We start from the raw sequence: 21,938 nt of genomic DNA on the forward strand, positions 1-21,938 counted from the left end.
CCATTCACACACCACGATGCCACAATGCCCGAGACGACAATACGCTGCTCTCGATTGAGCTCGAGCTTGAGCTTGAGCCTGGGCAGTGCATGTCGAGTCGACTCGCACGCGTCGAGTCGTACGTTACATGGGCATTGTATGCCAGAGTGCGCACAACGCCGACGCAGAGCACTCCGCTGCTTGCGCCAAGGCCCCTCCCGCCGGCCGGATCCGAGCCGACTCAAGGATGCTTGGCACTTGTTGTTCTGCACCTCCTTGTTCTTGCTTATCCATGCATGTCGGCACCATACCACCCCGCCGATCGTGTCGACGTGGAGCATGCTGCGCCGTGTCGACGACGGCTTGAGGCAGTTTGCCACCCTGCCTGCGCCATTTCCAGCCATTTGCCACCCTTGGCACCAACTTGCCCAATTCGCCACACTCATCACCACCTCCCCCACCTCCTCACCCCCCACCCACCTCCCTGGTGCACATAATTCGTTACATGTCAACTGTCATCACTATGGTACAATGTATTGCACACTTGCATGCCGGGGATGTGTCTGAGGGTCCGTGACGTCGTCTTCGTCGTCGGCGTCTATCTACGATGGGCGGACGGGCGGCCCGCCCGGGTGCGTTCTCAGCAAGCCCTTGCCTGTGAACGCCTGGTGGCCGCCATACAGGTCGATCAGGTGGCCGCCGGGGGGCGGGGGCCGCTGTGGGCGTTGTTGTTGTTGCTGCGGCTGGTGTTGCTGGTGCTGTAGCTGCTGCGACGGTGCATGCGCCGGGCGCGCGCTGGGCTGCGGCTGCCGCGCGGCGGGGTTGGTCATGGCAATGGTGTAGCTGCGCGCGTCGTACGAGGCAAGCGACAGCTTGTATCCCGTCGGGTCGTCACACGCGACATACTGCACATGCTCGGTGGGGTTCTCAAACGAAGCCGCAGGTTCAACTGGAACAAGTCAGCACGGCCCACAACCCAACCCCAACCCCACTCACATCGCTTGAACGCAAACACATAAGGCATCGGCGCCGTCTGGCTGCGAGCGCAGCTGTACGTGTCCGAGAACTGCGTGTTGACCTGCATCTCGTCCTTGCCCTTCTCATTCTTGGACAGGAAGATTTGCCCGCCACGCGTCTCGAGCCAGCGCTTGGACCACTTGCCGCGCTTGGTCTCGAGGTGGACCCAGCCGCCAACCTGCGGGGGAGTATTCGGCACGCCCTGAGAACAATGGGTCAGTGCCACGTCGACAAAACACACGATCGCGCTTCCAAACTCACCCTGGCCCACGATGCAATACCGCGCATCGTGTCCTTGATCACAAGGCAGTTCTTGGTCGCGGTAGGATCCCAACCCCTGGTCACGGCCAGGATCGACTCGTAGTCGCGCACCTGTCGCTCAATGCCCAGCTCGGCAAAGATCTCGAAAACGACCCAGCCGCTCGTGGGGCCAGTCATGACCTCTGCAAAGTCCCCACGCGCCCGAGCGGCGGCAACAACATCGCGGGCCGTGGTCTCGGGGTAGACATCGAGCGGGAGCGTCTTGCTGTTGCCTCGCTTGTCGAGAACCAGGCATCGCACTGCGACCGGTCGTGCACGGTGCGGGATAGGCTCGGAAGGCGGTGTAGGGGCACTAGCGCCTGGGTGGTGACGTGCGGCATTAGAGTGCGACCGTGGGCGGCTTGGCACTGGGGACCGACCGGCATTCATGGAAGGGCCGCGCGACACTGGTTGGCCAGACGTGTTGGGGCTCGACGTGTGTGACACGACAAGTGGGCTGCCCGAGCGGGGCTGGTCGCCCTCGGACGCGATGCGGTGGGTACGAGACGACGAAGTCGGCTGGCGACGGAGGTGGGCGTCGCCGTCCGAGGCCACTCTGTAGCCGTGGTGGGTGTGATCGTGAGGGCTGCCGCCATGGCTGGTGCTCGAGTGGCGCTCTGCTGAGCCATGGCCGGTGCTCGATTGGTGCTCAGCGCTACGCCCACTGCTGGGGCGACGCTGCATATCGGCACCACCACGACTGGGCATGAGACTCTCGGGGCGGTCGTCGTCTGCAGGCAGGGTGAGGTAGCCTTGGCGCGCTGGAGACTTTGGAGGGCGCGGCAGCGGGTTCTGGTTCTGCTGCTGCTGCACACGGGCGCGGTACGGGCCGGGGTCGGCAGACGAGGGGCGGGGGATGGGCTCGCCAGGAGACGGCTGGCGCGCGTCGGGGTTGCGGACCCGGAGGAGGTTGCCGCCGATGGGAGGAGTGCCGATAGCGACACGCTCTAGTCGGCCGGCAAGCACATCCGGAGGGATACCGCCCTCGCCGTCCCAGCCACGGGTGCGGGGCTGCGACTCGGAATGATAACGGTGCTCTCTCGGGTCGCGGGTCGACTTTGAGCGGACAATCGGCGCCGGGGCGGGTGAGGCCGGCTTGGCCTCGACCAGCCTGGTCTTGCTCCTGCGAAGCATGCGTTCGCGTTCGGCGCGGCGTGCTTCACGGCGTCGTTGCTTGTCTGCGAACCGCTGTTGCTGAGCGGCGGATGCTTGTGGGTGGAGGCGAGATAACGGGACGTCGTCTGCGACTTGAGATAATGGACGATCATCATCGTCATAGTCTGAATCGTCGTCTGAATTGTCGTCGTCGGACAGGTCCAATGCGGCGCTGTCAACACGGGGCACGCGCCGTTCACGTGAGCTCCCACGCGACGAACCACGCGAATCACGCCCACTGCCGCCAAGGCCAGATGTTTGGCCAGATCCACCCGCGCCGCCAGTTCGGCGAGGCACGTCGCGCCAGCTCGTCCACACACCACTCGTGTTTTCAGACGAAGCGCCTGAACCACCACCGCCCTGGCCGCCAGTGCCTCCACCACCCGCGCCGCCTGCATCCGAGCGTCCAGGGTTGGCACGCTGTTGAGGACCAGACGACTCGTGCATGGCGTAGCTGTGGCTTCCGACGGATTCGGTTGGCGCAATCGCAGCATTGCTAGACTGGAGACTGTCGCGGTTGGCGCGCATGTCGTCAAAGTCAAACGACGGACCAGTAGCCATTGCCATAGAGTCGTCAATCGTGGGGAATGCATTGATGGCCGCTTCCCAGCTGCTTGAGCGGAGGGATGGAGACAAGTCGCCCTCGAGAGGGTTGTATCCGTCACCACCATCCGTGGGAAGGAATGCGTCGTTGAATGCGGCGTTGAAATGCTGGTTGAAGTGGTTCAGGTCGTCCGTGTTGAAGTCATCCGGCCCATCGTCCATGTCGGGGAACTGCTTGGGCTTGCGGTTTTCCTTGATATGGCTAGGGTGGACGCCCAACTTCTCGTACAACTCGTAGAAGCTGGGGCTAGTGGGAGGTTCGTCCACGCCGAGGCTCTCTGAGCGAGCGCGGGACATGGGAATCTCGTTGAACGGCTCAAAGCCAGCGGCGGTAGGCGGGGCCGACGTGGGCTGGTGAGGGGTAGCGAGCTCTGCCGACGAGCCAGACGAGCCAACACGTCCTCCAGAGAAGTCGGTCTTGATGGACAGGCTACACGGTGGCGAATGGGAGCGTGGCGGGGCGCTCATGGGCGGTGCCATTGGGTCCGGCATCGGTGGGTCAACCGCCCGCGGCTTTGTTCTAATCGGGGGCACTGGAGGCTCAGCCTCGACAATGGGTGCGGGTTCAAGCTCCGCACTTGGCGAAGAAGACACCTGGTCTTGTGACCTCTGGTCGAGCGAGTTGTTGTGAAAGTGAGGGCGGGGAGGTTCAAGCGTTCTGCTGCCAAACGTGGAGTAATGATCTGGCCTGCTGCCAAAGGTCTGCGTCGCAAACTCTGGGCGCTGGATAAAGTCTAATGGCGACGTAAAGGCGGCACTGCCGCGGTCATGGCTGAGGTGAACAATCTCAAGAGGAGAGGAGAGGGAGGGGAGGGGGTCGGCGTGGCCGCAGTCGGAAAAGGCGCCAAAGTGTGCTTCTGACATGGTGCCGTGGCCGTGCAGGCTGGCAGTGGGCATGCGCGGCGAGGGCATGCTGGGAATATCCATGGAAGCTGGGCGAGTAATCGATCCGTCGACAGCGGCAAGCGACTTGGACTTGCGCAAGCGGGGGATGAATGCCGCCTTCAAGTTGTGAAGACTTGGTGGGCGTGACAATTCGGCAACGGTGGGGGGTGGTAGCAAGTCGAGGGGCAGTGCCCGCGATGGCTGCCGCGAGTGCGTCTGGGCAAAGTCGACGGCCGACGCGAATGGGTCTGCCTCGGCGGCATTGTCATTCGGCTCGAACGGCTCGGGTGTGCTAGGCAGTGCCACGCCAAACGTGTCATACCTCGCTGTTGGCGGGCGCATGCCAAAGTCGTCAAACGAGTCGCGATGGCTCGCACCAAAGGCCGGGGGAGGAGGCAGGTCCGCCGTCGCAGAGAAGCCCAAGGCACCAGAGTGTGACGCGCGGGGCGAATGCAACCCCAAGGCACCAGAGTGAGATTGATGCGTCGTGTGCATGTTACGAGGCAGGGCGGGCATTGGCGGTGGCGGGTCGTTCTCGCTCGCGCCACGCTTGTGGTGGAATGAGTCACGGAGGCCCGACGACGATTTTGACCGCCACAGCTTTTCGACGCCGCGCTTCCACGCCGACTTGCCGTCGGCTTTGGGGTGCATTGTCTGCCCCTTGGCCGAGTATGGGGATGGATACGCTGCTGGCGGGATTGGGGGGACGTTACCGATGGGTGTTAAGGGTGTGCGTTCTGCCATTGGCGTGTTGAGGTCGTGCTGGGACAGAGTCAGGTGAGCCATCACAAGTCAACGTACTTCCGGTAACGCATCTCCGCGCTTTCCTGTGGTGGAGCGCAACCTCGTTCTACTCTTCTTCTGCTTGAGCTCAGGCTGTACGGGGATTGTTGGCGTCGTCGCCCCTGTCGACGATATGGAAGGCGATGGCATGGCCGAGGAGCCAGGAAAGACTGAGAGTGCGGGCGAATGGATCGACGCGTGGGGCGAGTGCATGCCATACGGTGATGGCATCGGCATCGGTGGCGACGCGAGCGCGGCCATCGGCGGTGGCGGGGGCGACGAGAACATGGGCGACACGGTTCTTGGACCGCCGGGGAAGGCGACGCCGCTGCTTGTCCGCGAGTGGGCCGTCGGCGCAACGAGGTTGGCCGAGCCAGAGCTCAGGCTCGCGGCGTGCGACTTGCGACCCCAGGCCCACGGTTCAGACTGCTGCTGCTGCTGCTGCTGCTGCTGCTGATGCTGTGCCAGGGATCCGGAGGGGGCGCCGACTGTGGCGACGGCGTTGGTGAGCGTACCCGACCGGCTTCTGCCTGCGCTGGTGGCTGCGCCGCGCGTCGACTTTGTGCTCCGGCGGTCGCCTGCGCTCGTGTGGTTTGTCGACGTGCTCAGACGGCGGCGCCACGACCCGCGCTGCGTGTCGTCGCCCTCGTCGTCGTCCCAGAGCCCGTTGCGCGCGTACATGCCTGAAACGGGCGCGCCGGCGTCGGCGGCCGTGCGCGGATCGACCTCGTACGGCGGGATCGACGTCGCGGCAAAGCTCGTCTCATTGATTGTCCCGAGCCCGATGACGGGCGAGTGCCCGACCGCCGAGTGGGTGCGCGAGTGCGTCGGGAAGTACTGTGGAGCGGCGGCCATGGTGCTTGCGTCGTCGGGCGCGCGCGCTGTCGTCCACCTCGAGTGGATTGTAATGTTACAGATGCGGGTCCGTCAGCCACCTGTCTGTGCGTCTCCTTGTGGCTGTGGTGATGGGGCGCGATGAGATGTGCGGTGTGCGGACAATAGGGATGCGGAAAGTCACGTCGTTAACGCGAGTGCTTTTGTCCGGGACCGCGCTGCTTTTCCCTCTCGTGCGTGATCGTCTTCGTCGTCGTCGTGGTCGTCGTTGCGGAGAGAGAGATGAGATGGTTAAGAGACAAGTGGTTATCGGGTTGGCAGCATCTAGCTTGGACAAGAGTGATCCGGGGTCGGTGTTCGTCGTTGCAGTGCTACAGTGCTGCTGCTGCGTGCGCCAGTTGCGACGAAAGTCGAGTGAGAGAGGTTGTAACCGACGAGTGAGGCTAGTGGTGTGTTGGGTTTGTGGCGCGTGCCTGAATTTTGGGGTCAGTCGAGGTGGTCCTCAGAGTTGCTGCCTACTTTGCGACACGCACCCTGTTTACTCGTTCTTGTCGAGTCGTCCCAACCGACAAGACTATGCTTGTGCTGTCCCTTCAACCCTTAACTACCCTCTCTTGCCAAGTGCAACAACCAGCCAGGCGCAACAACAACCTGCAGGTCCTGCAGCCCTGACCCCTGCACCCGGGGTGCAACAGGCCTGTTGCAGTGTTGGATCTACAGCGAGGCACTCCTCTCATGCTTTGGGAGCGACCAGCGTCGTAGGTTGGGAAATGCTGGGACGCGTGCCTCGAGAAAGAGTTGCTGTTGTTTCAATAAACCTGTAACACGCTGCTGTGCTGTGCAACCAACAAAGGCCGTGCAACAAGGCGACCAGCGCGACCATGGCAATGTTTGCACTGCAATAGCCAGCCAGCGCGCCATTGGCACCGACGCGACTGCGCCACAATCCCTGGTAGAGCCCCAGTCTCGCGGCCTTGTAATTGATTAATCCGGGTTTAATTAGTCGCGCACTGTTGTTAGCGCCACGAAGAATGTAAACACGTCGCTCTGTGAGAGAAGAATCAGAAGGAATGAGCCACTTGTCAGACTCAATTATCAGCGAGTGGATCAAGCTCACATTACCGAGACGCGCTACCCGCTCTTCAGTGCCGAACACAAACAACTCCTCGATCCATTCATGCGCCACGCCAAGCGCCGCCACCAACGCCGCCACCTACGCGCCCATCGTCTTGATGGCCGCCTCGAGCTTCTTGGACCATGCATAGTAGCGGTTGGAGCATGACTAGTTGTATTGCGTCAGCCACGCAAACTTCGCACTCTCTCAATGTATAGGGGTGGAAGCGACGGTGCGGCGGCACCTTCCCTGTCTTCCCTCAGACGCGTGACGCTGGCAGACCTGGCTTAACCGAGCGCCGCACGCCGCCGCCACCACGGCCACACCACACGCACCTTTGCATCACGGCCGTTGCCCACGGCGAGTGCGACGGCGGCCCAGTCGACCTTGGCCTTGGGGTGCACGAGCTTGAACATGGCCCAGTCCTCGTCGCCCGTCCACGCGGTTGGCGCCTTCTTGGTCGGCGCGTGGCGCGTCGTGCTGGACGAGCCGGACGCCGTCTTGGTGTCGCGCACCGTCTTCGCCTTGGTCTTCTTACCCTTGGTGGTTTTGCGCTTCGGCTCGCCATCCTCGTCGACCTCAATCTTGACGCGCTGCTGCTCCGATCCGGACCCCGCGTCGCTCATGTCGTAGTCGCTGCCACGGTGGCCACGGCCAGCGGTCATGGAGGAAGCCAGAGCCGGGGCCATGCCGTCATCAGGGAGTCCGCGCGACGGGCTGCCGCCAGGCCGCGAGTACGGCTTTGGGCGGTGCGTGGGCGGAGACGCGCGCGGCATGCTGTAAGGATGTGAAGGGGGTGAACCTTCTTGGGCGAGGTGTGGTTGGGATTGATGAGCAGTTACGTGGTGGTGATCGTGATGGGTGGTGAGGTGGGTAATGTCAGCGTCGAGTCGCTGGTACCGCCCGCCGATTGTGGCCTGGTGGCGACAGTGAGATCAAGCTGTCACTACTCACGCCGTCGAGAGGGGGGGGGGGGGGGGTTCTTCCTCGTCGTTTCTCACGGGGGGCGCCGCGGGTGGCGAGAAGCAAGGACGACGGCGGGCGGTGTGTGTGTGTGTGTGTCGGGGGCGTCGGCGAGTGGCAGGGGAAGGTGCGGCGCGCCGTGGTAGAGCAGTCGACGGCTAGAGCATGCAGTGTGTCTCTGCCGCATCATATTCCTCCATCATCTCCTATCTTGCATCTTCATCTCAACGCTCTCGCTGCTCGCAGTTTGCATGCAGAAAGAAGGCAGCATGACGGTGGTACGGTGGTTGCCAGTCCGTCACTGTCGCCGCCACCACTCTGGCGCCATGTTTCCGTGCCTGGCCGACACCGACATGGCCACTGACGCAAATCAAACAAACTCGACGAGATGCCTCCACTCGACTCTTTCCATCTCACTCAATCCACCCATCGAGCATGCCCTCAACAAGATAGCCCGTGATACAGTCTCGACTCCGCCTCGACCCAGCCTCCCCCCGCCCCCCACCCCCGCCCCCGCACAATGTCAGTCGACATCGACTGGTCGCTCCTCGCGTCCTCCTCGTCGTCCCTCTCAACCTCGCTCATAAGCGCGCTCAACACACAGCTCAACACGGCCGCGCGGCCCTCCTTCCTCGGCCCAATAACAGTCACCGCCTTTGACTTTGGGCACGTCGGGCCCGAGGTCGAGATCAAGGACGTGCGGGATGTCTGGCGGGCCTTCGACGACGGGGACGACGAGGGCGACGCCGAGGTCGAGGCGCGGCTCGCCGACGAGCGCGGCGTCGACGAGTTCCACCCGCCCCCCCAACCGGCCCCGGCCAGGCGGCACCGCGCACGGAACGGCTCAGCGGCGTCCGCGCCGCCCAGCGCCTTCCAGCACACCAACGACGACGACGACCGCGAGTCGGTCTACTCTGGCCTCGCGAGCGCGCGCAACTCGGTCGCGAGCGTCGGCATCGGGCTCGGCGCGGCCGCCGTCGTGAACCTCCGGCGCGGGGCACGGCTGCGGCCGCCAGCGACGCCGCCGCGCGTGTCCCCGCTCTACGCGCCCCCGACGCACCAGGGCTCGAGGGTACATGCGCCGTCGTCGCCACCGCCGAGCCCGCCCGCGCGCCCGGCAGGTCTGGAGAACGCGCGCGCCAACCCCCTCCCCAGCGTGCAGATCCACCTGCGGATAGACCACGCAGCGGACCTCACGCTCGCGCTCTTGACTACACTGCAGGTCAACTACCCGTCCAAGCTGTTCATGGCGCTGCCCCTCAAGCTCGTGATTACGGGCCTGACGCTCGCTGCGGATGTCGTCCTCGCGTACTCGGGCCCCAAGCACCGCGTGCACGTCACCATCGTCGACAGCGACGAGGGCGGCTCCACGCCGGCCGGGCAGCGCATCCTCCCCCACTTGCATATCGAGAGCGAGATTGGCAGCTCCGACGCCCACGTCCTGCGCAACGTCGGCAAGGTCGAGCGCTTCATCGTCGACGTGGTGAGGAAAACCCTCGTCGACGAGCTCGTCTTTCCAAATTTCCACACCATTGCGTTGTAGCGAGGTGCCGTTAGACCTCAGACTCGTCGTGGCTCGCTCCCCCACAGCACACCCGCGCGCCCACGCGCCGCGGCTTCCACTCTAGCAACGCATGCATCATACAACATGGTACATTATACCTCTAGTGCTGCACTGGGCAAAAACCCCAAGATCAAAAGACCGACCGCCTAACGATACACTCTACTTCTTCCGTCCCTTCAAAGAGTTCCGCTGCGCACGCTCGTTGCCTGGCGCCTTGGGCGTCTTGCGGTCGCGGTTCTTGTTCTTGACGTTGGCAGTAGTGTAGTAGTTGGTTGCCTTCTGCTTGTTGGTCGTCATACGCGCCGCCTTCTTGGACGCGACGGGCTCCTCGTCCTCCTCCTCCTCGAACTGCACCTTGCGCTTGGGCTTGGCGGCAGCGGCGGCGGGCTTGGAGGCGGCAGCCTTGGACGGGCCGGCCCCGTCGCCAGGGAAGACGTCCTCCCACGCGAGCTCGGCGGCCTCGGCCTCGACAGCCTCCTCCTCGTCGTCCTCGCCATCCTCCTCCTCGTCGTCCTCCTCCTCATCCTCGTCCATCTCCTCGGCGTCCTCCTCGTAGTCGTTGCCCTCGACATGGGGCATCAACTCGTCGTCGTCCGCCCGCCTGGCGTCGTCGCCCATGAACTTGGTCATGGTGACAATCTTGCCAATGGGTTGCTCGACACCCTTGACGCGCTTCTCGCCAAGGAGCTTGCCAAGTGCACGCTCCTGCTCCTCGAGCACCTTGGTCGTGTCCTCGGACGCCTCGTTGACAGGCTCCTCGTCGGCGACAGGGCCCTCCTTGGTGGGCCGCGCTGGTGGCGGGACAAAGAAGGGGATCTTGCCACGAATCCAGTCGTTGAGGACCATCTTCGCGGCCGCCTCCTGGTCAGGCTCACCGCCCTTGAGCAGCTTGCCCGACTTCTTGGCAATCGTGCTCAACAGGAGGGCAGCACCCTCCTCGCCGTGCCATCCGCCCTCGCGGGGCTCGAGGTTGTACGTCCTCTGGATGTACTCGGATCGCACACGCTCGAGCAGAGCGGGGATGTGCTCGGCAGGCATTTGCAGGTTCTCGACACGAACGACACCCTTGAGCACAGTGTCGGCCTCCGAGTCTTTGGCCGACAGCGGGACGACACCGGGGCAGTCGATGAGGTAGATGCGGCGCATGAGAGTAATGTACTGCCACACCTTGGTCTCTCCGGGAATAGGAGCAACAGTGCACACCTTCTTCTTCTTGAGCGTGTTGATAATGCTCGACTTGCCAACGTTGGGGTAGCCAATGAAGCCGACCGAGATCTGCTTCTTGTCCGAGTGGAGGACCGAGAACTGACGGAGGAGCTGGATGAGCGAGCCCTTGCCGAACGAGTTGTTGATCGAGGCGTGGAACGCGATCGTGGGCGCCGACAGCGACAGGTGCTTGACCCAGCGAGCCTGTGAATGTTAGTGTGTGATTCTAGCGAATTGCCAGTTTCGACTGTGTGGTCTACAACTAAGGGGCCCGCATTATAACTCGCCCGAAGGGCCATGCCGGCCCCAACTCTATGAGGCCATCCAACACTCCCCCTGGGTCTCTCGCCGGAACTCAGAACGAGAACCAACTTGAAGGCCGCCGTACCCCCAAGACGGGGGACCACGGTGAGACGAGGCGGGGGAGGCTCGTTCTTCCACTCTCGTAACGGATCAAATGCGTAGGGGTGCGCGATGCGCCGCAGAAGGCCCTGACTGGAGTGTGGGACAGGGTGGGAGGATACACGACCAAAAAATCCAGAGCAACACTCACAGTAACCCAAGTAGGCACAAGGTCGACCTTGTTGAGCACGTACACCAAGTGCTTGTGGGCCTTCTCCTTGCGGAGGTACTCGACAACAGGCTTGCAGCGGGTGCCGATGGGGTCACGGGCGTCGAGAACGTGGATAACCACGTCGGACGAGTCGAGCACCTTGTACAGCTCTCCCCAGATACGGCGCGACGTTCCCTTGGCGTAGACGGGCTCCTTGATGAGGGAAGTCGTCGGGTGGTAGGCGTCGCCAGCGAGGTGGACGGCGTCCTCGGGCTCGGCGTGGGCGGCCGTGCTCGACTCGCCGAGCTCCTCGAGCGAGCCAGCTTCCAGGCGGGGGCGCTTGCGCTGGGCCTTGGGGCCGAACGTGTCGGAGAAGGGCTCCGTCTCGACAATGTGCACCGTCTTGCCCTCGGTCTTGCTCTCGTCCTGCAGCAGGCCCATGGGGAGCTTGTTGCGCTTCAGGAGCACAGAGTACGGGTCGGCCTTGTGCTGGCTGAGAGCGGTGCGGAAGTGGTCGAGCGCAGTCTGCGAGATGACGCGCGTGTTGCCAAACCACCGGCGGTCGGGTTGGATGCGGCCCGGGAGGGCATCCTTCTCGCCCTTCTGGAACGCGGCGGCCTCGATGATCTTGCCGTCACGGTCGCGCACCGCCTTGCCGCCGTTCAGCATCTTCACGCGCGACGCCGCCTTGGCATCGCGGTAGAAGTTTTCACCTGCGCGGGTGGTCAGCACGCGACCAAAGGATACCGCCCCCAGCTGAACCGGCGGCGCCGGCAGCGAGCTCGTAACTACTCACCCTTTACACGCTTGAGGGTGAACTCGCCCTTCTTCTGGGACGACGACTTGACCTTGCCAAAGTCGGGGTTGTTGGCCTTCCTGTCATGGTTCTTTCCCTTTGCCATTTTGTGTCGTGGCCGTTGGGGGGATGGGGGGAGGGAGAGAGAGATGCAAGTCGCCCGTGCCAGATGTCAGTCGCCAGCCAGAAGAAATTTCAGAACCAAGGGGCGAGCGGCGAGCTTTAAGTTTTTGGTAATACCACGTGGCAATGCATTACATAATCAAACCTATGCTGAGGGCCAAATGCTTCCGTCCATCTCCATCCTCCGCCTATCCCGAGCGGTCGTTTGCAGCGTGCAGCACCAACCTCATCGCGCCGACGACATCGACGAGCTCTCTCCACTCCTCCGCAAAGGCAACAACAATGGCGTCCGTCTACCGCTACCTGGTAAGTGGCGCAACCCGGAGCGCGAGCTCCTGCAGCGCGCGCTCGCGCAACCACCTCGAAAAGCGAGCCCGCGCGAGCTCCTCTGCTCGTTCCCCTCCGCCGAGACTGACACCTCAGCAACGCCTCAGCCACGAGTCGCCCGTCATCGTCTGGGCCCTCGGCCTCGGCTTCCTCGGTGCGTCGTGACGTGACTGCTTCGGACCAAGCTGACCTCACCCGCAGGCCCCGCCATGGTCGTCACCGTGCCCCCTATCCGCAAGCACCTTGGCTGGACCCCCGCCGAGCGCATCCCCACGACCTTCCCTCGTGAGTGTGGTCACGCTCTGCTGCAAAGAGGCCACTTGAGCAGCAGAGCGGTTCCCCTCCATGTGTTGCCGTGTTGCTGACGCTGCAGTTCCCGACCGTGCCCGCCGACCAGTCTCGGGCTTCGAGGACCCCAAGAACTAGGCTGTTGAACCAAATGCATGGCGTAGAAGTCTGCTGGGGAGGTGCTCTGCGCGGCGCTATGGAGCTGTGTTGAGCTGAGCTCGTACGGGTGGTGGCAAGCGCGACGATACGACCTGACACGACTCATTTTCCATGGTTCAGTTACCACGGGCACCCGTAGAACACAGTTCTCCAACAGGGTTCCTCAACGTTTGCTCACACTGCTCATAACATATGCCATGCAATACTAACACTAACACAACAACTACTGCGTCATATCCCTCACGCCAGCCTCGCTGAAGCTGAGCATGCCGCCCTCCTGGAGGAGCTCGACGACCTCCTCAGCATCGGCAACCTTCATCTTGCCGAGGATCTTGTTGACCTCGTCGAGGCTCTCGGTCTTGAGCGCGGCCTGGAGCGCGGGGCTGAAGCCCTGGAAGATCTCCCACTTGCGCTCGAGGAACGCGCGCACCTGGTCCATGTCGAGCTGGTCGGCGCCCTCACCCTCGATGCGCAGCTCGGCGGGGGGCGGGCCGTCGGGGATGTTGAAGCCGATCTTGACGGACGGGTCCTCGGCCACGAGCTGGATCTGCTCGCGCTCCTCGGCCGCCTCACTCTCGGCCGCCAGCTCCTTGGAGCGGCGCTCCACGTGTCCGTAGGTACGAGCAAAGTCGTCCTTGAACATGTCGATGGACTTGGGGTTCTTGGAGATCATCCTGCGGGGTTAGTGCTGGGCGACTGGGAAATTTTAGCAGCACTCACCTCTGGAAGAAGAGCCCGACACCGTCGCGGCCCAGCTCGCGGCAGTAGTTGATGAGCATCGACTGGTGCACGCAGCGCTTGGCGAGCGCCTTGTCGCCACGGCGCTCGGCCTCGAACGCCTCGAGCAGGATCGCGTCGTGCTGCTTCTCCGAGAGCACCGACGAGTCCTTCTTGATAAACTCGTACGACTTCTCAAAGTCGCCCATAGGGATGTTGACGAAGGCGCGGGCAGCGGGCGTGAGAGCCGCGACGTCACCGTCCTCGTCGTCGCCATCGTCCTCGGCCTCGTCCTTGGCAGCCTTGCTAGCAGCTTCAGGGTTGAGCACCTCGATCGTCTGCTCCGTCTTGCTCTTGGTGGACGACGAGGGCGCGGCAGGCTTCTTCTTGTCGTCCAGGGGGCTGGGCACGGCCTTGTTGACGCTGCTCATCGAGAAGCCTTCGTGGATGCCCTCGCTAGTAATCTTCTTGGAGGCCTCAGCCTCCTCGTGCTTGATCTCCTTCTTGACCTCGACGTCGCGGCGGTCAAGCTCGTCAAGGTGCCAGTTGAGACGCTCGGTAAGCGCCTGGGCCAGGAGCTCCTTCTTGGACTCAGGGATGTTGGCCTCGTTGGCCCATGCCGGCTCGCCCGTCTTCTCGTCGACCTTCTTGCCGTCCTTGACGACGGCACCGTTCACAACCTTGGCGTCTCCGTCGACAAGCCAAGCCGCCTCGCGCCACAGGTCGCCAAGGAGCTGGCCGAGCATCATGTCGTAACTAGGTTGATTCGGCGCGTTGGTCGCCGGCTTCTCAGGCGACGGGTTCTCCTTGATACGACGCTGCACGGCACGGTAGTGGTCCACCCCCTTGTCGGCGATACCCGTGACGATCGCCTTGATACGAGGGCGGAGCTCGGCGTTGAGTTCGAGCTCAGACTTGAGCTTGGCGATGAGGAGGCGCCTCTGCTCGCGCTTCTCGTGGATGTCGCGCTGCTTCCACCTGACCATGGACGCCTTATCGACATTAGGGTGCTCTTCTATATCGCTATCATCGCTTAACTGTTGAAGGACGAGGAGGAGGAGGAGGAGGAGCAAAAGGAGCAAGAGGGCAGGAGATCAGCGACGTTCCCCGGGGGTTGTGGCACTGCCTACCTCGAGATTGTCCCATTTCGAGTAGTTGAGAGGCATTCTAGGCGTAATGTTGGGCGTATTGTATACCGTTTCGTCTGCCTGAGTTGTCCAGAGGTCGTTGTTCAAACAGAGTTGATAGTTGATAGCGAACAGAGCGTTGAGATGGTCGATGATGTTGTTGGAAGATGCTGGTGTTGCAGCTGGTTGTGATGTCAGAGGTCACGTGTTCGTCCAAATCATTTACGTAATCATTCGGTAGGCGTCATCAGTCAGGGCCTCTCTCGTCGTCACCGGCGGGTGCACAGCAGTCATCGCGACTCCCTTGTCGAGGCGACGCATTGTCACCTCTCCTCCTTCACTCCCTCCTCCTCTTCACACCTCACCGCATCAAACAATGTCGGTATCCTTCACGGCGCCCGACCTCCAACCTACCTACCAGGCCCTGGTAGACGGCACGGCAGACTACGACTGGGCCCTCTTCAACCAGGCGGGCAACGAGCTCAAGGTCCAGGCGACTGGCAACGGGCTCGACGACCTGTCGGAGGAGTTCCTCGACGGACGGTGCGTTGGGCCCTAGCCATCTCACAACACTAACATTCCACAGCATCCAGTATGCGTTCGCGCGTGTCAAGGACCCCTCTGTGCGTGGATGCGTCGTCGCCATGCTCATAGCTAACCGCCCCAGCGCTCGCTCGACCGCAGCGTTCTCATCGCGTGGTGCGGCGAAGGCGTCCCCGAGTCTCGCAAGGGCCTGTTCCGTGAGATCTGAACTGTCGACACAGCTAACAGCAGACACCAACCTCTCGCAGGTCCAGACCAAGTTCCTCAAGGGCGCCCACCTCGTCATCCAGGCTCGCTCGGACGTGAGTGACGAGCTCCAACAACCACTAACCCGTAGCTCGACGTAACCCCCGAGCACATTGCCAAGCGCATCCAGGAGTCGTCGGGATCCAAGTACTCTTCTGGCTCGACGGTGCCCGTCGCCAACCGTGCGCCAGCGGTCGCCAAGCCGGCCGTACCGTCGTACCGCCCCAGCCAAGGCCTTGGTGGATCGCAGGGAAGGGTGAGTGATATGGTGGAGCACGGATGGAGCCGTTTCTAACGCTGCTAGCCCACACCAGCGGCCCCGCCCCCCGTGTCGACCTTCTCGCGCCCAACCCCCGCTGCGTCGGCGCCGCCCCCGCCGCCGGCCGCAACGCGCCCCACCCCGCCTCCGCCTGCTCCTGCTCCGGCGCCGGCTCCAGTGGTCGCTGCGCCGCCGCCTGCGCCCCCTCGCCCCGTCGTCTCAGCCGCGACGCCCACGCCCGCGCCGGCCGCAGACTCCTCCAAGCCCGCGTACGAGGACCGCATTGCGCCCGTCGGCACAAACTATGAGCCTGTCAAGCTTGCTGCGCCTGGCAAGCTGGCTAACCGCTGGAACCCCGCCGGCAGCCGCGCCGACGACGACGAGGCCGATGCCGCCCCCGCCGTCAGCATCAAGGACCGCATGGCTGCTTTCAACACCCCGGCACAGACTGCCTCGGTGCCCCAGCCTAGCGGCAAGAAGCTGACCTGGGCCGAGCGCCAGGCCGCGGCCAAGAAGCAGGCGGAAGAGGAGGAGGCTGCGAGCGCTGCCGCCTCTGCAGCAGGTGGGTGTTGCATTTCGCCAGGAGTTCTAACCCATCTCAGTTACTGCCAACAGGGGCTCGTTCTCGCGCCCATCGTTTGGCTCTGCCGCCACGCGACCTGCCGTCCCTCCCCCCGCTCCGGCGCCGGCTTTCACACCACCTGTCGCCGTCTCGGCTCCTCCGCCTCCCCCGCCTCCCCCTGCGGCACCCTCGCCTCCCCCGGCTGCGTCTCGTGCCATCCCCCCTCGTCCTGCCGACTCGGACGATGAGAAGGAAGACGACGACAACTGGGACGCGCCGGCTCCTCCTCCCCCTGCTCCCTTCAGGCCACCTGTTGCTGAGCGCGAGGAGGAGCCCGAGCCGGAGGCTGCCCCGCCCCCGCCTCCTCCGCCTCCTCCTCCCCCACCACCTCCCCCTCCTCCCCCCGCTGCCGACCCGGTCAGCGAGCTCACACGCCTCAAGGAGGACCTCACGCTCCACGACGCGCCGGCCGCTCCTCCTCCCCCGCCCATCCCCTCGGCCTCTCGCCCAGTCGTCGCGGCTGCCGAACCCGTGCCACCCCCTCCTCCTCCCCCTCCTCCCCCGCCTCCTCCCGCCGCTGCCGCACCAGCCGGCAAGGTCGCGCGTGCTGTGTACGACTACGAGGCCGCCGAGGAGAACGAGGTTGGGTTCGTCGAGGGCGAGCTCCTCACCAACATTGAGGAGGTGGACGAGGGATGGTGGTCGGGCACCAATGCCGCGGGCCACTCTGGTCTCTTCCCCTCCAACTATGTCGAGCTCGAGGAGGGCGGTGCCTACGAGGCACCCCAGCACCACTACGAGCCCGTGCATGAGCCCGAGCCAGAGCCCGAGCCAGAGCCAGAAGCGGCGCCGCCTCCTCCCCCACCTCCTCCCCCTCCCCCTCCCCCGCCTCCTCCCGCTGCGGCCGCACCCGTTGCCGAGGACCTGGGCGAGGTCATGGTTGCGGCGTACGACTACGACGCGGCAGAGGACAACGAGCTGTCGTTCCGCGAGGGCGACAAGATTACCCACATTGAGCGTGTCGACGCCGACTGGTGGCAGGGTGTGGTTAACGGCGCCGAGGGCCTCTTCCCCGCCGCCTATGTCGTGACCGAGGAGGAGTTTGCGGCTCTTTAAACGTATCCTGACGAGTCAAAATCCTGTAGACATGAGTGAATATGAAATGAGCGTGCGGATCTGCTCGTTGGGAGGCATGGTCAGTTGACTCTGCTGCTATCGAGTTACGTCACATAGTGCATGGATGGGCACAGGAGACAAGATGCAGCGGGAACACCGCGACTTGATGAGGGCGCCTGTTGCTACAGATAAAGTGGCTGGCTACTGATGCTGCTGGTGTGGTCCGCCTGACCCACCAAACAGCCCAGGCGGGTACTGGCTGTAACCCTGCCCGCCGCCGGGGGCACCAAAGCTCGGCTGTCGGCGTCCAGGTGTCCCAGACAGCGGAGGGAGGGCCTCGCCGCCGAGAGGGGGTACGCCGCCGGCACCAAGGCCAAAGTCGGGCAGGCCGGGGGCTCCGATCTGCCCAGGCTGAGGAGGAGGTGCGCCAAAGCCGGCGCCGGGCCGAGACCACGGCGACGCGGCTGGGCCGTCCATACCCCAGATGCTTGGGGGAGCAGCGCTCCACCGTCCAGCTCCGGGTGCGGGGGGCGGTGGAATCTTGCCCCACGACGCGCCTGGAGCAGCGGGGATGCCGGGAGGAGGCGCGCGGCGGGCGGCAGGTTGAACAATCTCGTCGTCGTCGCCGAGCGCCGCTGAGCCGAACACCTGGTCGGGCTGGGCAGGCGAGGGCGAGCGAAGAGCCGAGGAGCCAGCAGACCCGCTCGACTGCGCGGGGCCACCGACGCTCTGGTCAAAGGTCGGGCGGCGTCCGATAGGCGCAATGGGGTCGAGCTGGCTCTGGTGGAAGGCATCGGGTTCGAGGCCATCACCATACAGAGATGGAGGTTGCGAGGCGACGCGCTGGCCGATCGGCGCGGGTCCACCGGGGGCGCGGAACGGATCGTCGGCAGACGACACTCTGTTGGGCATGGTGCCCTTGGCGCCGGGGTAGCCGACACCAAGAGAGGGTCCGGCGAGGTCGAAACCGCCGTCAGGTCCACCAGGGGCACCGAAGCCACGCGATCCAGCGTTGGGCGAGGTCGTGAGCGAACCGGGAGGCAGAAGGCCCTGGCCGTTCGGAGTGGGAGCCGCAAAGACGGGCGACTGCGAAGGGAAGGGAGGGCGTCCGTACGTCTGCACAAAGGGCGTGCCAGAGGGGCCTCCAGCAGAGCGGGCGCCATACGCCATGGCAGGTACCGGCTGCGTGTAGAAGGGCTGCGGAGTCTTGGGCGGAGGGCGAACGAGAGCCGGACGGGAACTCGAGGGCGTAGGGGGAGACGGGTGGAGAGCGGGCGTCGTCGAGGTAGGTGTCGGGCCGTTGCGAGGAGGAGGGGGAGCCGTAGTCGCAGACTTGCCGCGCATGGCAGCAGGACCCGTCGGAGGACGCGCAGCAGCCGCAGCCTTGTCAGCAGCAGCCTTGTCAGCCGCAGCCTTGTCGGCGGCAGCCTTCTCCCGAGCGGCTTGCTGAGCAGCAATAATCTTCTTCTGCTCAACAGCATCACGCTCGCGACGAGCGGCCTCGTCACGACGCTGCTTCTCCTGGCGCTCTTCCTCGAGCTTGGCGGCGCGCTCCTTGTCGGCCTTGTCACGGGCTTCCTTGGCTGCACGCTCCTTCTCGGCCTTCTCCTTGGCGATTCGCTCCTTTTCCTCCTTGTCGCGGCGTTCCTTCTCCTTGGCTTCGCGCTCGCGGGCCTCGCGCTCCTTCTTGATCTTGTCCTCACGCTCGCGCTTCTTGCGTGCGGCCTCCTCTTCACGAGCGCGCTCCTCGTCTTGACGCCTCCGGCGCTCAGCCTCCTTGCGTGCGGCCTCTTCCTGGGCAGCGCGCTTGACGGCTTCACGACGGGCTCGCTCCTCCTCTTGCTTCCGGAGGCGCTCCTTGGCTTCCTCTTCGTGCTTGAGCTTTGCCAATCGTTGCTCCTCGGCAAGGGCGGCCTCGCGAGTGGCCTTCTCCTCGTCCTGGCGCTGCTTCTGGAGCCTGCAAACGTCAGCAAAGAGCTGTTGTGAATGGCTAACCTCTTCTTGTCCTTCTTCCTCTGGGCTTCCTTTGCCTTCTTCTCCTCCTTGGCGCGCTTGCCCTCCTCCTCCATCTCAAGCTCGCGGAGCAGCTGCTCCTCGCGCTCCTTGGCCACACGCTCGCGGTATGACTGCAGGACACGCTGCTCGAACATGCGAGCGGCGAAGATTGAGAACATGCGCTTGCCGTCCTCGTCGCGCTGCGATTCGGAGATATTGTCGTCCTCATCATCATCCTCATCGGTCTCCTCTTGGAGATCGCGGACGTTGATGTCCTCTCGGGAGGCGCGCTTGGCGGCAAGCTGCTCCATCATCTCGAGGAACTTGGCGCCATCATTCTTGAGCATGTCGTCGGCAACCGTGATCACGCCCTTAATGGTAGCGAGACTGGAGCCAAAGCCGAAGAAGTCGTCGCCATCCGCCTTTGGAGCCTGGGTTTTGGAGGGGGCTTTGCGCGGCGGGTAGTCCTGAGAGGTCAGTACCAGTCCAAAGGGCGCGCCCAGCGGCTACTACGCACCTCGGCATCTTCAGACGCAATGTCGTCGTCGTCGAGCTCTTCCTCGTCGTCGTACTCCTCCTCGTCATCATACTCGTCGCTCTCGTCGAGACTCGGCTGTTGATTAGAGGTTGGCGCAAGGTTGTCAAGTTTGAGCAGCTGTCCACTTGGGTCGAGCTCCACGCTGCCAGGGAAAGGGCCTGCTCCTGGCGGGGGCGGGCAGTCGAGGTTGGTTATCGCTGCCCGCTGGTGTGTCGTATATCTTTCGAGCTCGTTGTAGTAGTGATCGTACAACGTGTCGAGCTCCATCTCGATGTTGATCTTCTTCCGGCCACAGACGGCACAACCGCAGGAATGGCGCTGCTGGTCCTTCATTCGACGAAGGACTGCGTCCTTTTCCACGCGCAGCAGGTCCCGCCGATCATCCTCGGACAGTCCCAGCCAGAACTGTGTGATGTTGTCACGCTCCTCTGGCGACGCTGTCGTCCAGATTTTCGCTGGCTGTGCTGTCGCCGCGGCTTTGCCCTTGTTAACAGCCTTGGCTGGCGGAGGGTGGGCGTGGTTGTGGTGCGCGTGCGTGTGATGCGCTGTCGCAGACACGGGGGCCTTTCCAGCGGCACGCACGGAACGGGCCGGTGGGTTGGCCGTCGCAGGCGCATGGGTCATGGGCTGCTTGCCGGCCGCTCGAGAGCTCGGAGGAGGGTGAGAGGGGGCGGGAGTCATTGGAGGAGGTGGGGGGTTAAGAGCAGGTTGGTGGACAGGCGGTTGAGGAGGGACCGGCTGTCGGGGCGACTGCTTAACGGCTGGCGGCGGGAGCGAAGTGGGTGGAGGCTCTGTGACCTGGGCTCCTTTCTTCTTCTTTTTCTTGTTCTTCTTCTTGGGCGCATCACCGTTTGGCATCGCATAGCCTGGTTCTGGCTCCTCGTCAAAGTCCTCATCGTCGTCAAAGTCGTCCTCTGGACGGCCGACAGCGTCGGGATGGCGGTGGAAGCCCAGGTCCTCGGCAATGCTCGAGGGCAGGTTGGCACGGCCGTTGACCTGAGAGAGCAGGTTGGTGCCCATGCCCTGGAGCCCCATGCCTTGGCTAGCAGCATGAACGATGCGCTGAGCCATGGCGTACAGGTCCTTCTGTGTCGCCTGGGGGTCCGTTGAAGAGTTGCTCAGCCCATTGAAGGGAATGGCCTCTCTAATGAACTGGCGCACATGGGTCGGAAGAGACGACCAGTACGGGTCGTCCTCGCCGTAAGCTGTTTCGCCCATTCTCTTCCAGAGCTCGTTGGCAGTCTCGAGAAGATCCTCGTGGGTAATGTTGATGGACTGGGACAGGCCACCGAACGGACTTCCGTTTGTCTGCGGCACAATGTTGCGGTCGCCAAAGGCGTACGAGGCGAAGCTGAACTGATCGGGTGTCGGTCCTCCGTGCACGCCCACTGTCGCAGGAGTTGGCAGGTCGGTCTCTTCGTAAAAGGCGCTGGCGCCGTCGTGAGAAGCCGGGTCGGGGTAGGCGCCTGGTGTGTAGACAAACTTTGCGTCGAGTGCAGCAGAGGCGGAGGGAAAGTGAGCGGTGCTCGAGTCCTGTCCGGCGACGGCAGCCGACGTCTGGTTGCTAGTAGCCAACGCCGCCTTTGCCGCCTTCTTGGCTCTCTTCTTGGCCGCCGACTTGGAGGTACCGGTGGTCGTTGCGGACGCGGGCACTTTGGAGGACATGCGAGGTGGAGACTGCTGTTGTCAGCGAGTGCCCCAAGATATTTAATGGTGGTGTCTGGGTGGGTGAAGCTTGTGGGTGTGACTGGTCAGACGAGCTGGAGAGGCCGGGCCTCATGTGTATGTCACCCTTGGTGTGTGTCCCTCCGTCGGCGCCGAGGACGAGGAGATTGCGATGGAACAATGGTAGTTGTCCAGGAAGGCCTGTGTTTGGAACCAAGCGAGCACGTACCTAGCTTCACCGTGTGCACCCTCGGGGTTCCGGGGGTGGTAGCACAGATCAAGTTGCTGTCGATCGAAGGGAGGGGGAGGGAGGGACTGGGAGTTATCGTCGGTCGCGAGGGGGGAGGGAGGGGGGCAATGACTGATGCCGGGCGAAAGGGGCGACGGTGCACCTAGATGGAGATGCAAGTCGCTGAAGGCCGATATCGGTCGTTGTCCTTGTGATTCGACGAGATTGGATAGGCCGATACAATGTGAGATGTAAAGGGCCAGATATTGTGATTGTCAAAGTGCCAGACGAG

The 21,938-nt window shown here is 63.5% G+C and overlaps 5 protein-coding genes across 5 annotated transcripts; 3 read left to right on the forward strand and 2 right to left on the reverse strand.

The window, feature by feature from the left end:
• Positions 1–548: 548 nt before the first annotated feature.
• On the reverse strand, positions 549–9,038 carry LOC62_01G001362 (uncharacterized protein; the record flags this gene model as incomplete). The annotated part of the gene is made up of 5 exons (XM_062767849.1): positions 549–928; positions 976–1,174; positions 1,258–4,701; positions 4,741–5,559; positions 9,033–9,038. The coding sequence occupies 5 exons, from the start codon at positions 9,036–9,038 to the stop codon at positions 582–584; spliced, it is 4,815 nt and encodes a 1,604-aa protein (XP_062623832.1). The 3' UTR covers positions 549–581.
• On the forward strand, positions 8,154–9,176 carry MDM12 (Mitochondrial distribution and morphology protein 12; the record flags this gene model as incomplete). The annotated part of the gene is made up of 1 exon (XM_062767848.1): positions 8,154–9,176. The coding sequence occupies one exon, from the start codon at positions 8,154–8,156 to the stop codon at positions 9,174–9,176; it is 1,023 nt and encodes a 340-aa protein (XP_062623833.1).
• Positions 9,177–9,255: 79 nt separating this feature from the next.
• Positions 9,256–21,517, reverse strand: NOG2 (Nucleolar GTP-binding protein 2). Its single transcript, XM_062767852.1, has 10 exons — positions 19,732–21,517; positions 19,215–19,681; positions 17,456–19,176; positions 17,115–17,182; positions 14,497–14,574; positions 13,370–14,403; positions 12,894–13,323; positions 11,753–11,849; positions 10,957–11,669; positions 9,256–10,607 (listed from the first exon to the last, which is right to left on the reverse strand). The coding sequence occupies exons 1-10, from the start codon at positions 21,415–21,417 to the stop codon at positions 9,357–9,359; spliced, it is 7,545 nt and encodes a 2,514-aa protein (XP_062623834.1). The 5' UTR covers positions 21,418–21,517; the 3' UTR covers positions 9,256–9,356.
• On the forward strand, positions 12,114–12,661 carry nuo9.5 (NADH-ubiquinone oxidoreductase 9 subunit). The gene is made up of 4 exons (XM_062767850.1): positions 12,114–12,181; positions 12,299–12,356; positions 12,404–12,487; positions 12,576–12,661. Exons 1-4 carry the CDS (start codon positions 12,158–12,160, stop codon positions 12,626–12,628), a joined length of 219 nt encoding a protein of 72 aa, XP_062623835.1. The 5' UTR covers positions 12,114–12,157; the 3' UTR covers positions 12,629–12,661.
• Positions 14,836–17,219, forward strand: dbnl-b (Drebrin-like protein B; the record flags this gene model as incomplete). The annotated part of the gene is made up of 7 exons (XM_062767851.1): positions 14,836–15,036; positions 15,080–15,116; positions 15,161–15,233; positions 15,268–15,338; positions 15,374–15,538; positions 15,587–16,103; positions 16,144–17,219. The coding sequence occupies exons 1-7, from the start codon at positions 14,870–14,872 to the stop codon at positions 17,217–17,219; spliced, it is 2,106 nt and encodes a 701-aa protein (XP_062623836.1). The 5' UTR covers positions 14,836–14,869.
• Positions 21,518–21,938: the final 421 nt, after the last annotated feature.

The sequence above is a fragment of the Vanrija pseudolonga genome, chromosome 1, assembly GCF_020906515.1.
Source record: "Vanrija pseudolonga chromosome 1, complete sequence".
In the NCBI taxonomy this organism is placed as follows: domain Eukaryota; kingdom Fungi; phylum Basidiomycota; class Tremellomycetes; order Trichosporonales; family Trichosporonaceae; genus Vanrija; species Vanrija pseudolonga.

Excerpts from the sequence above, each read along its gene's own strand:
- nuo9.5 (XM_062767850.1), top strand. The coding sequence starts at position 12,158 with ATGGCGTCCGTCTACCGCTACCTG. Across the intron at positions 12,182-12,298 it reads CGTCCGTCTACCGCTACCTG|CAACGCCTCAGCCACGAGTC; the intron begins GTAAGTGGCGCA and ends CTGACACCTCAG. Across the intron at positions 12,357-12,403 it reads CCTCGGCCTCGGCTTCCTCG|GCCCCGCCATGGTCGTCACC; the intron begins GTGCGTCGTGAC and ends CCTCACCCGCAG.
- NOG2 (XM_062767852.1), bottom strand. The coding sequence starts at position 21,417 with ATGTCCTCCAAAGTGCCCGCGTCCGCAACGACCACCGGTACCTCCAAG. Across the intron at positions 13,324-13,369 it reads GTCGGGCTCTTCTTCCAGAG|GATGATCTCCAAGAACCCCA; the intron begins GTGAGTGCTGCT and ends CTAACCCCGCAG. Across the intron at positions 11,850-12,893 it reads TCAGCTTCAGCGAGGCTGGC|GGAAAGAACCATGACAGGAA; the intron begins GTGAGGGATATG and ends AAAATGGCAAAG.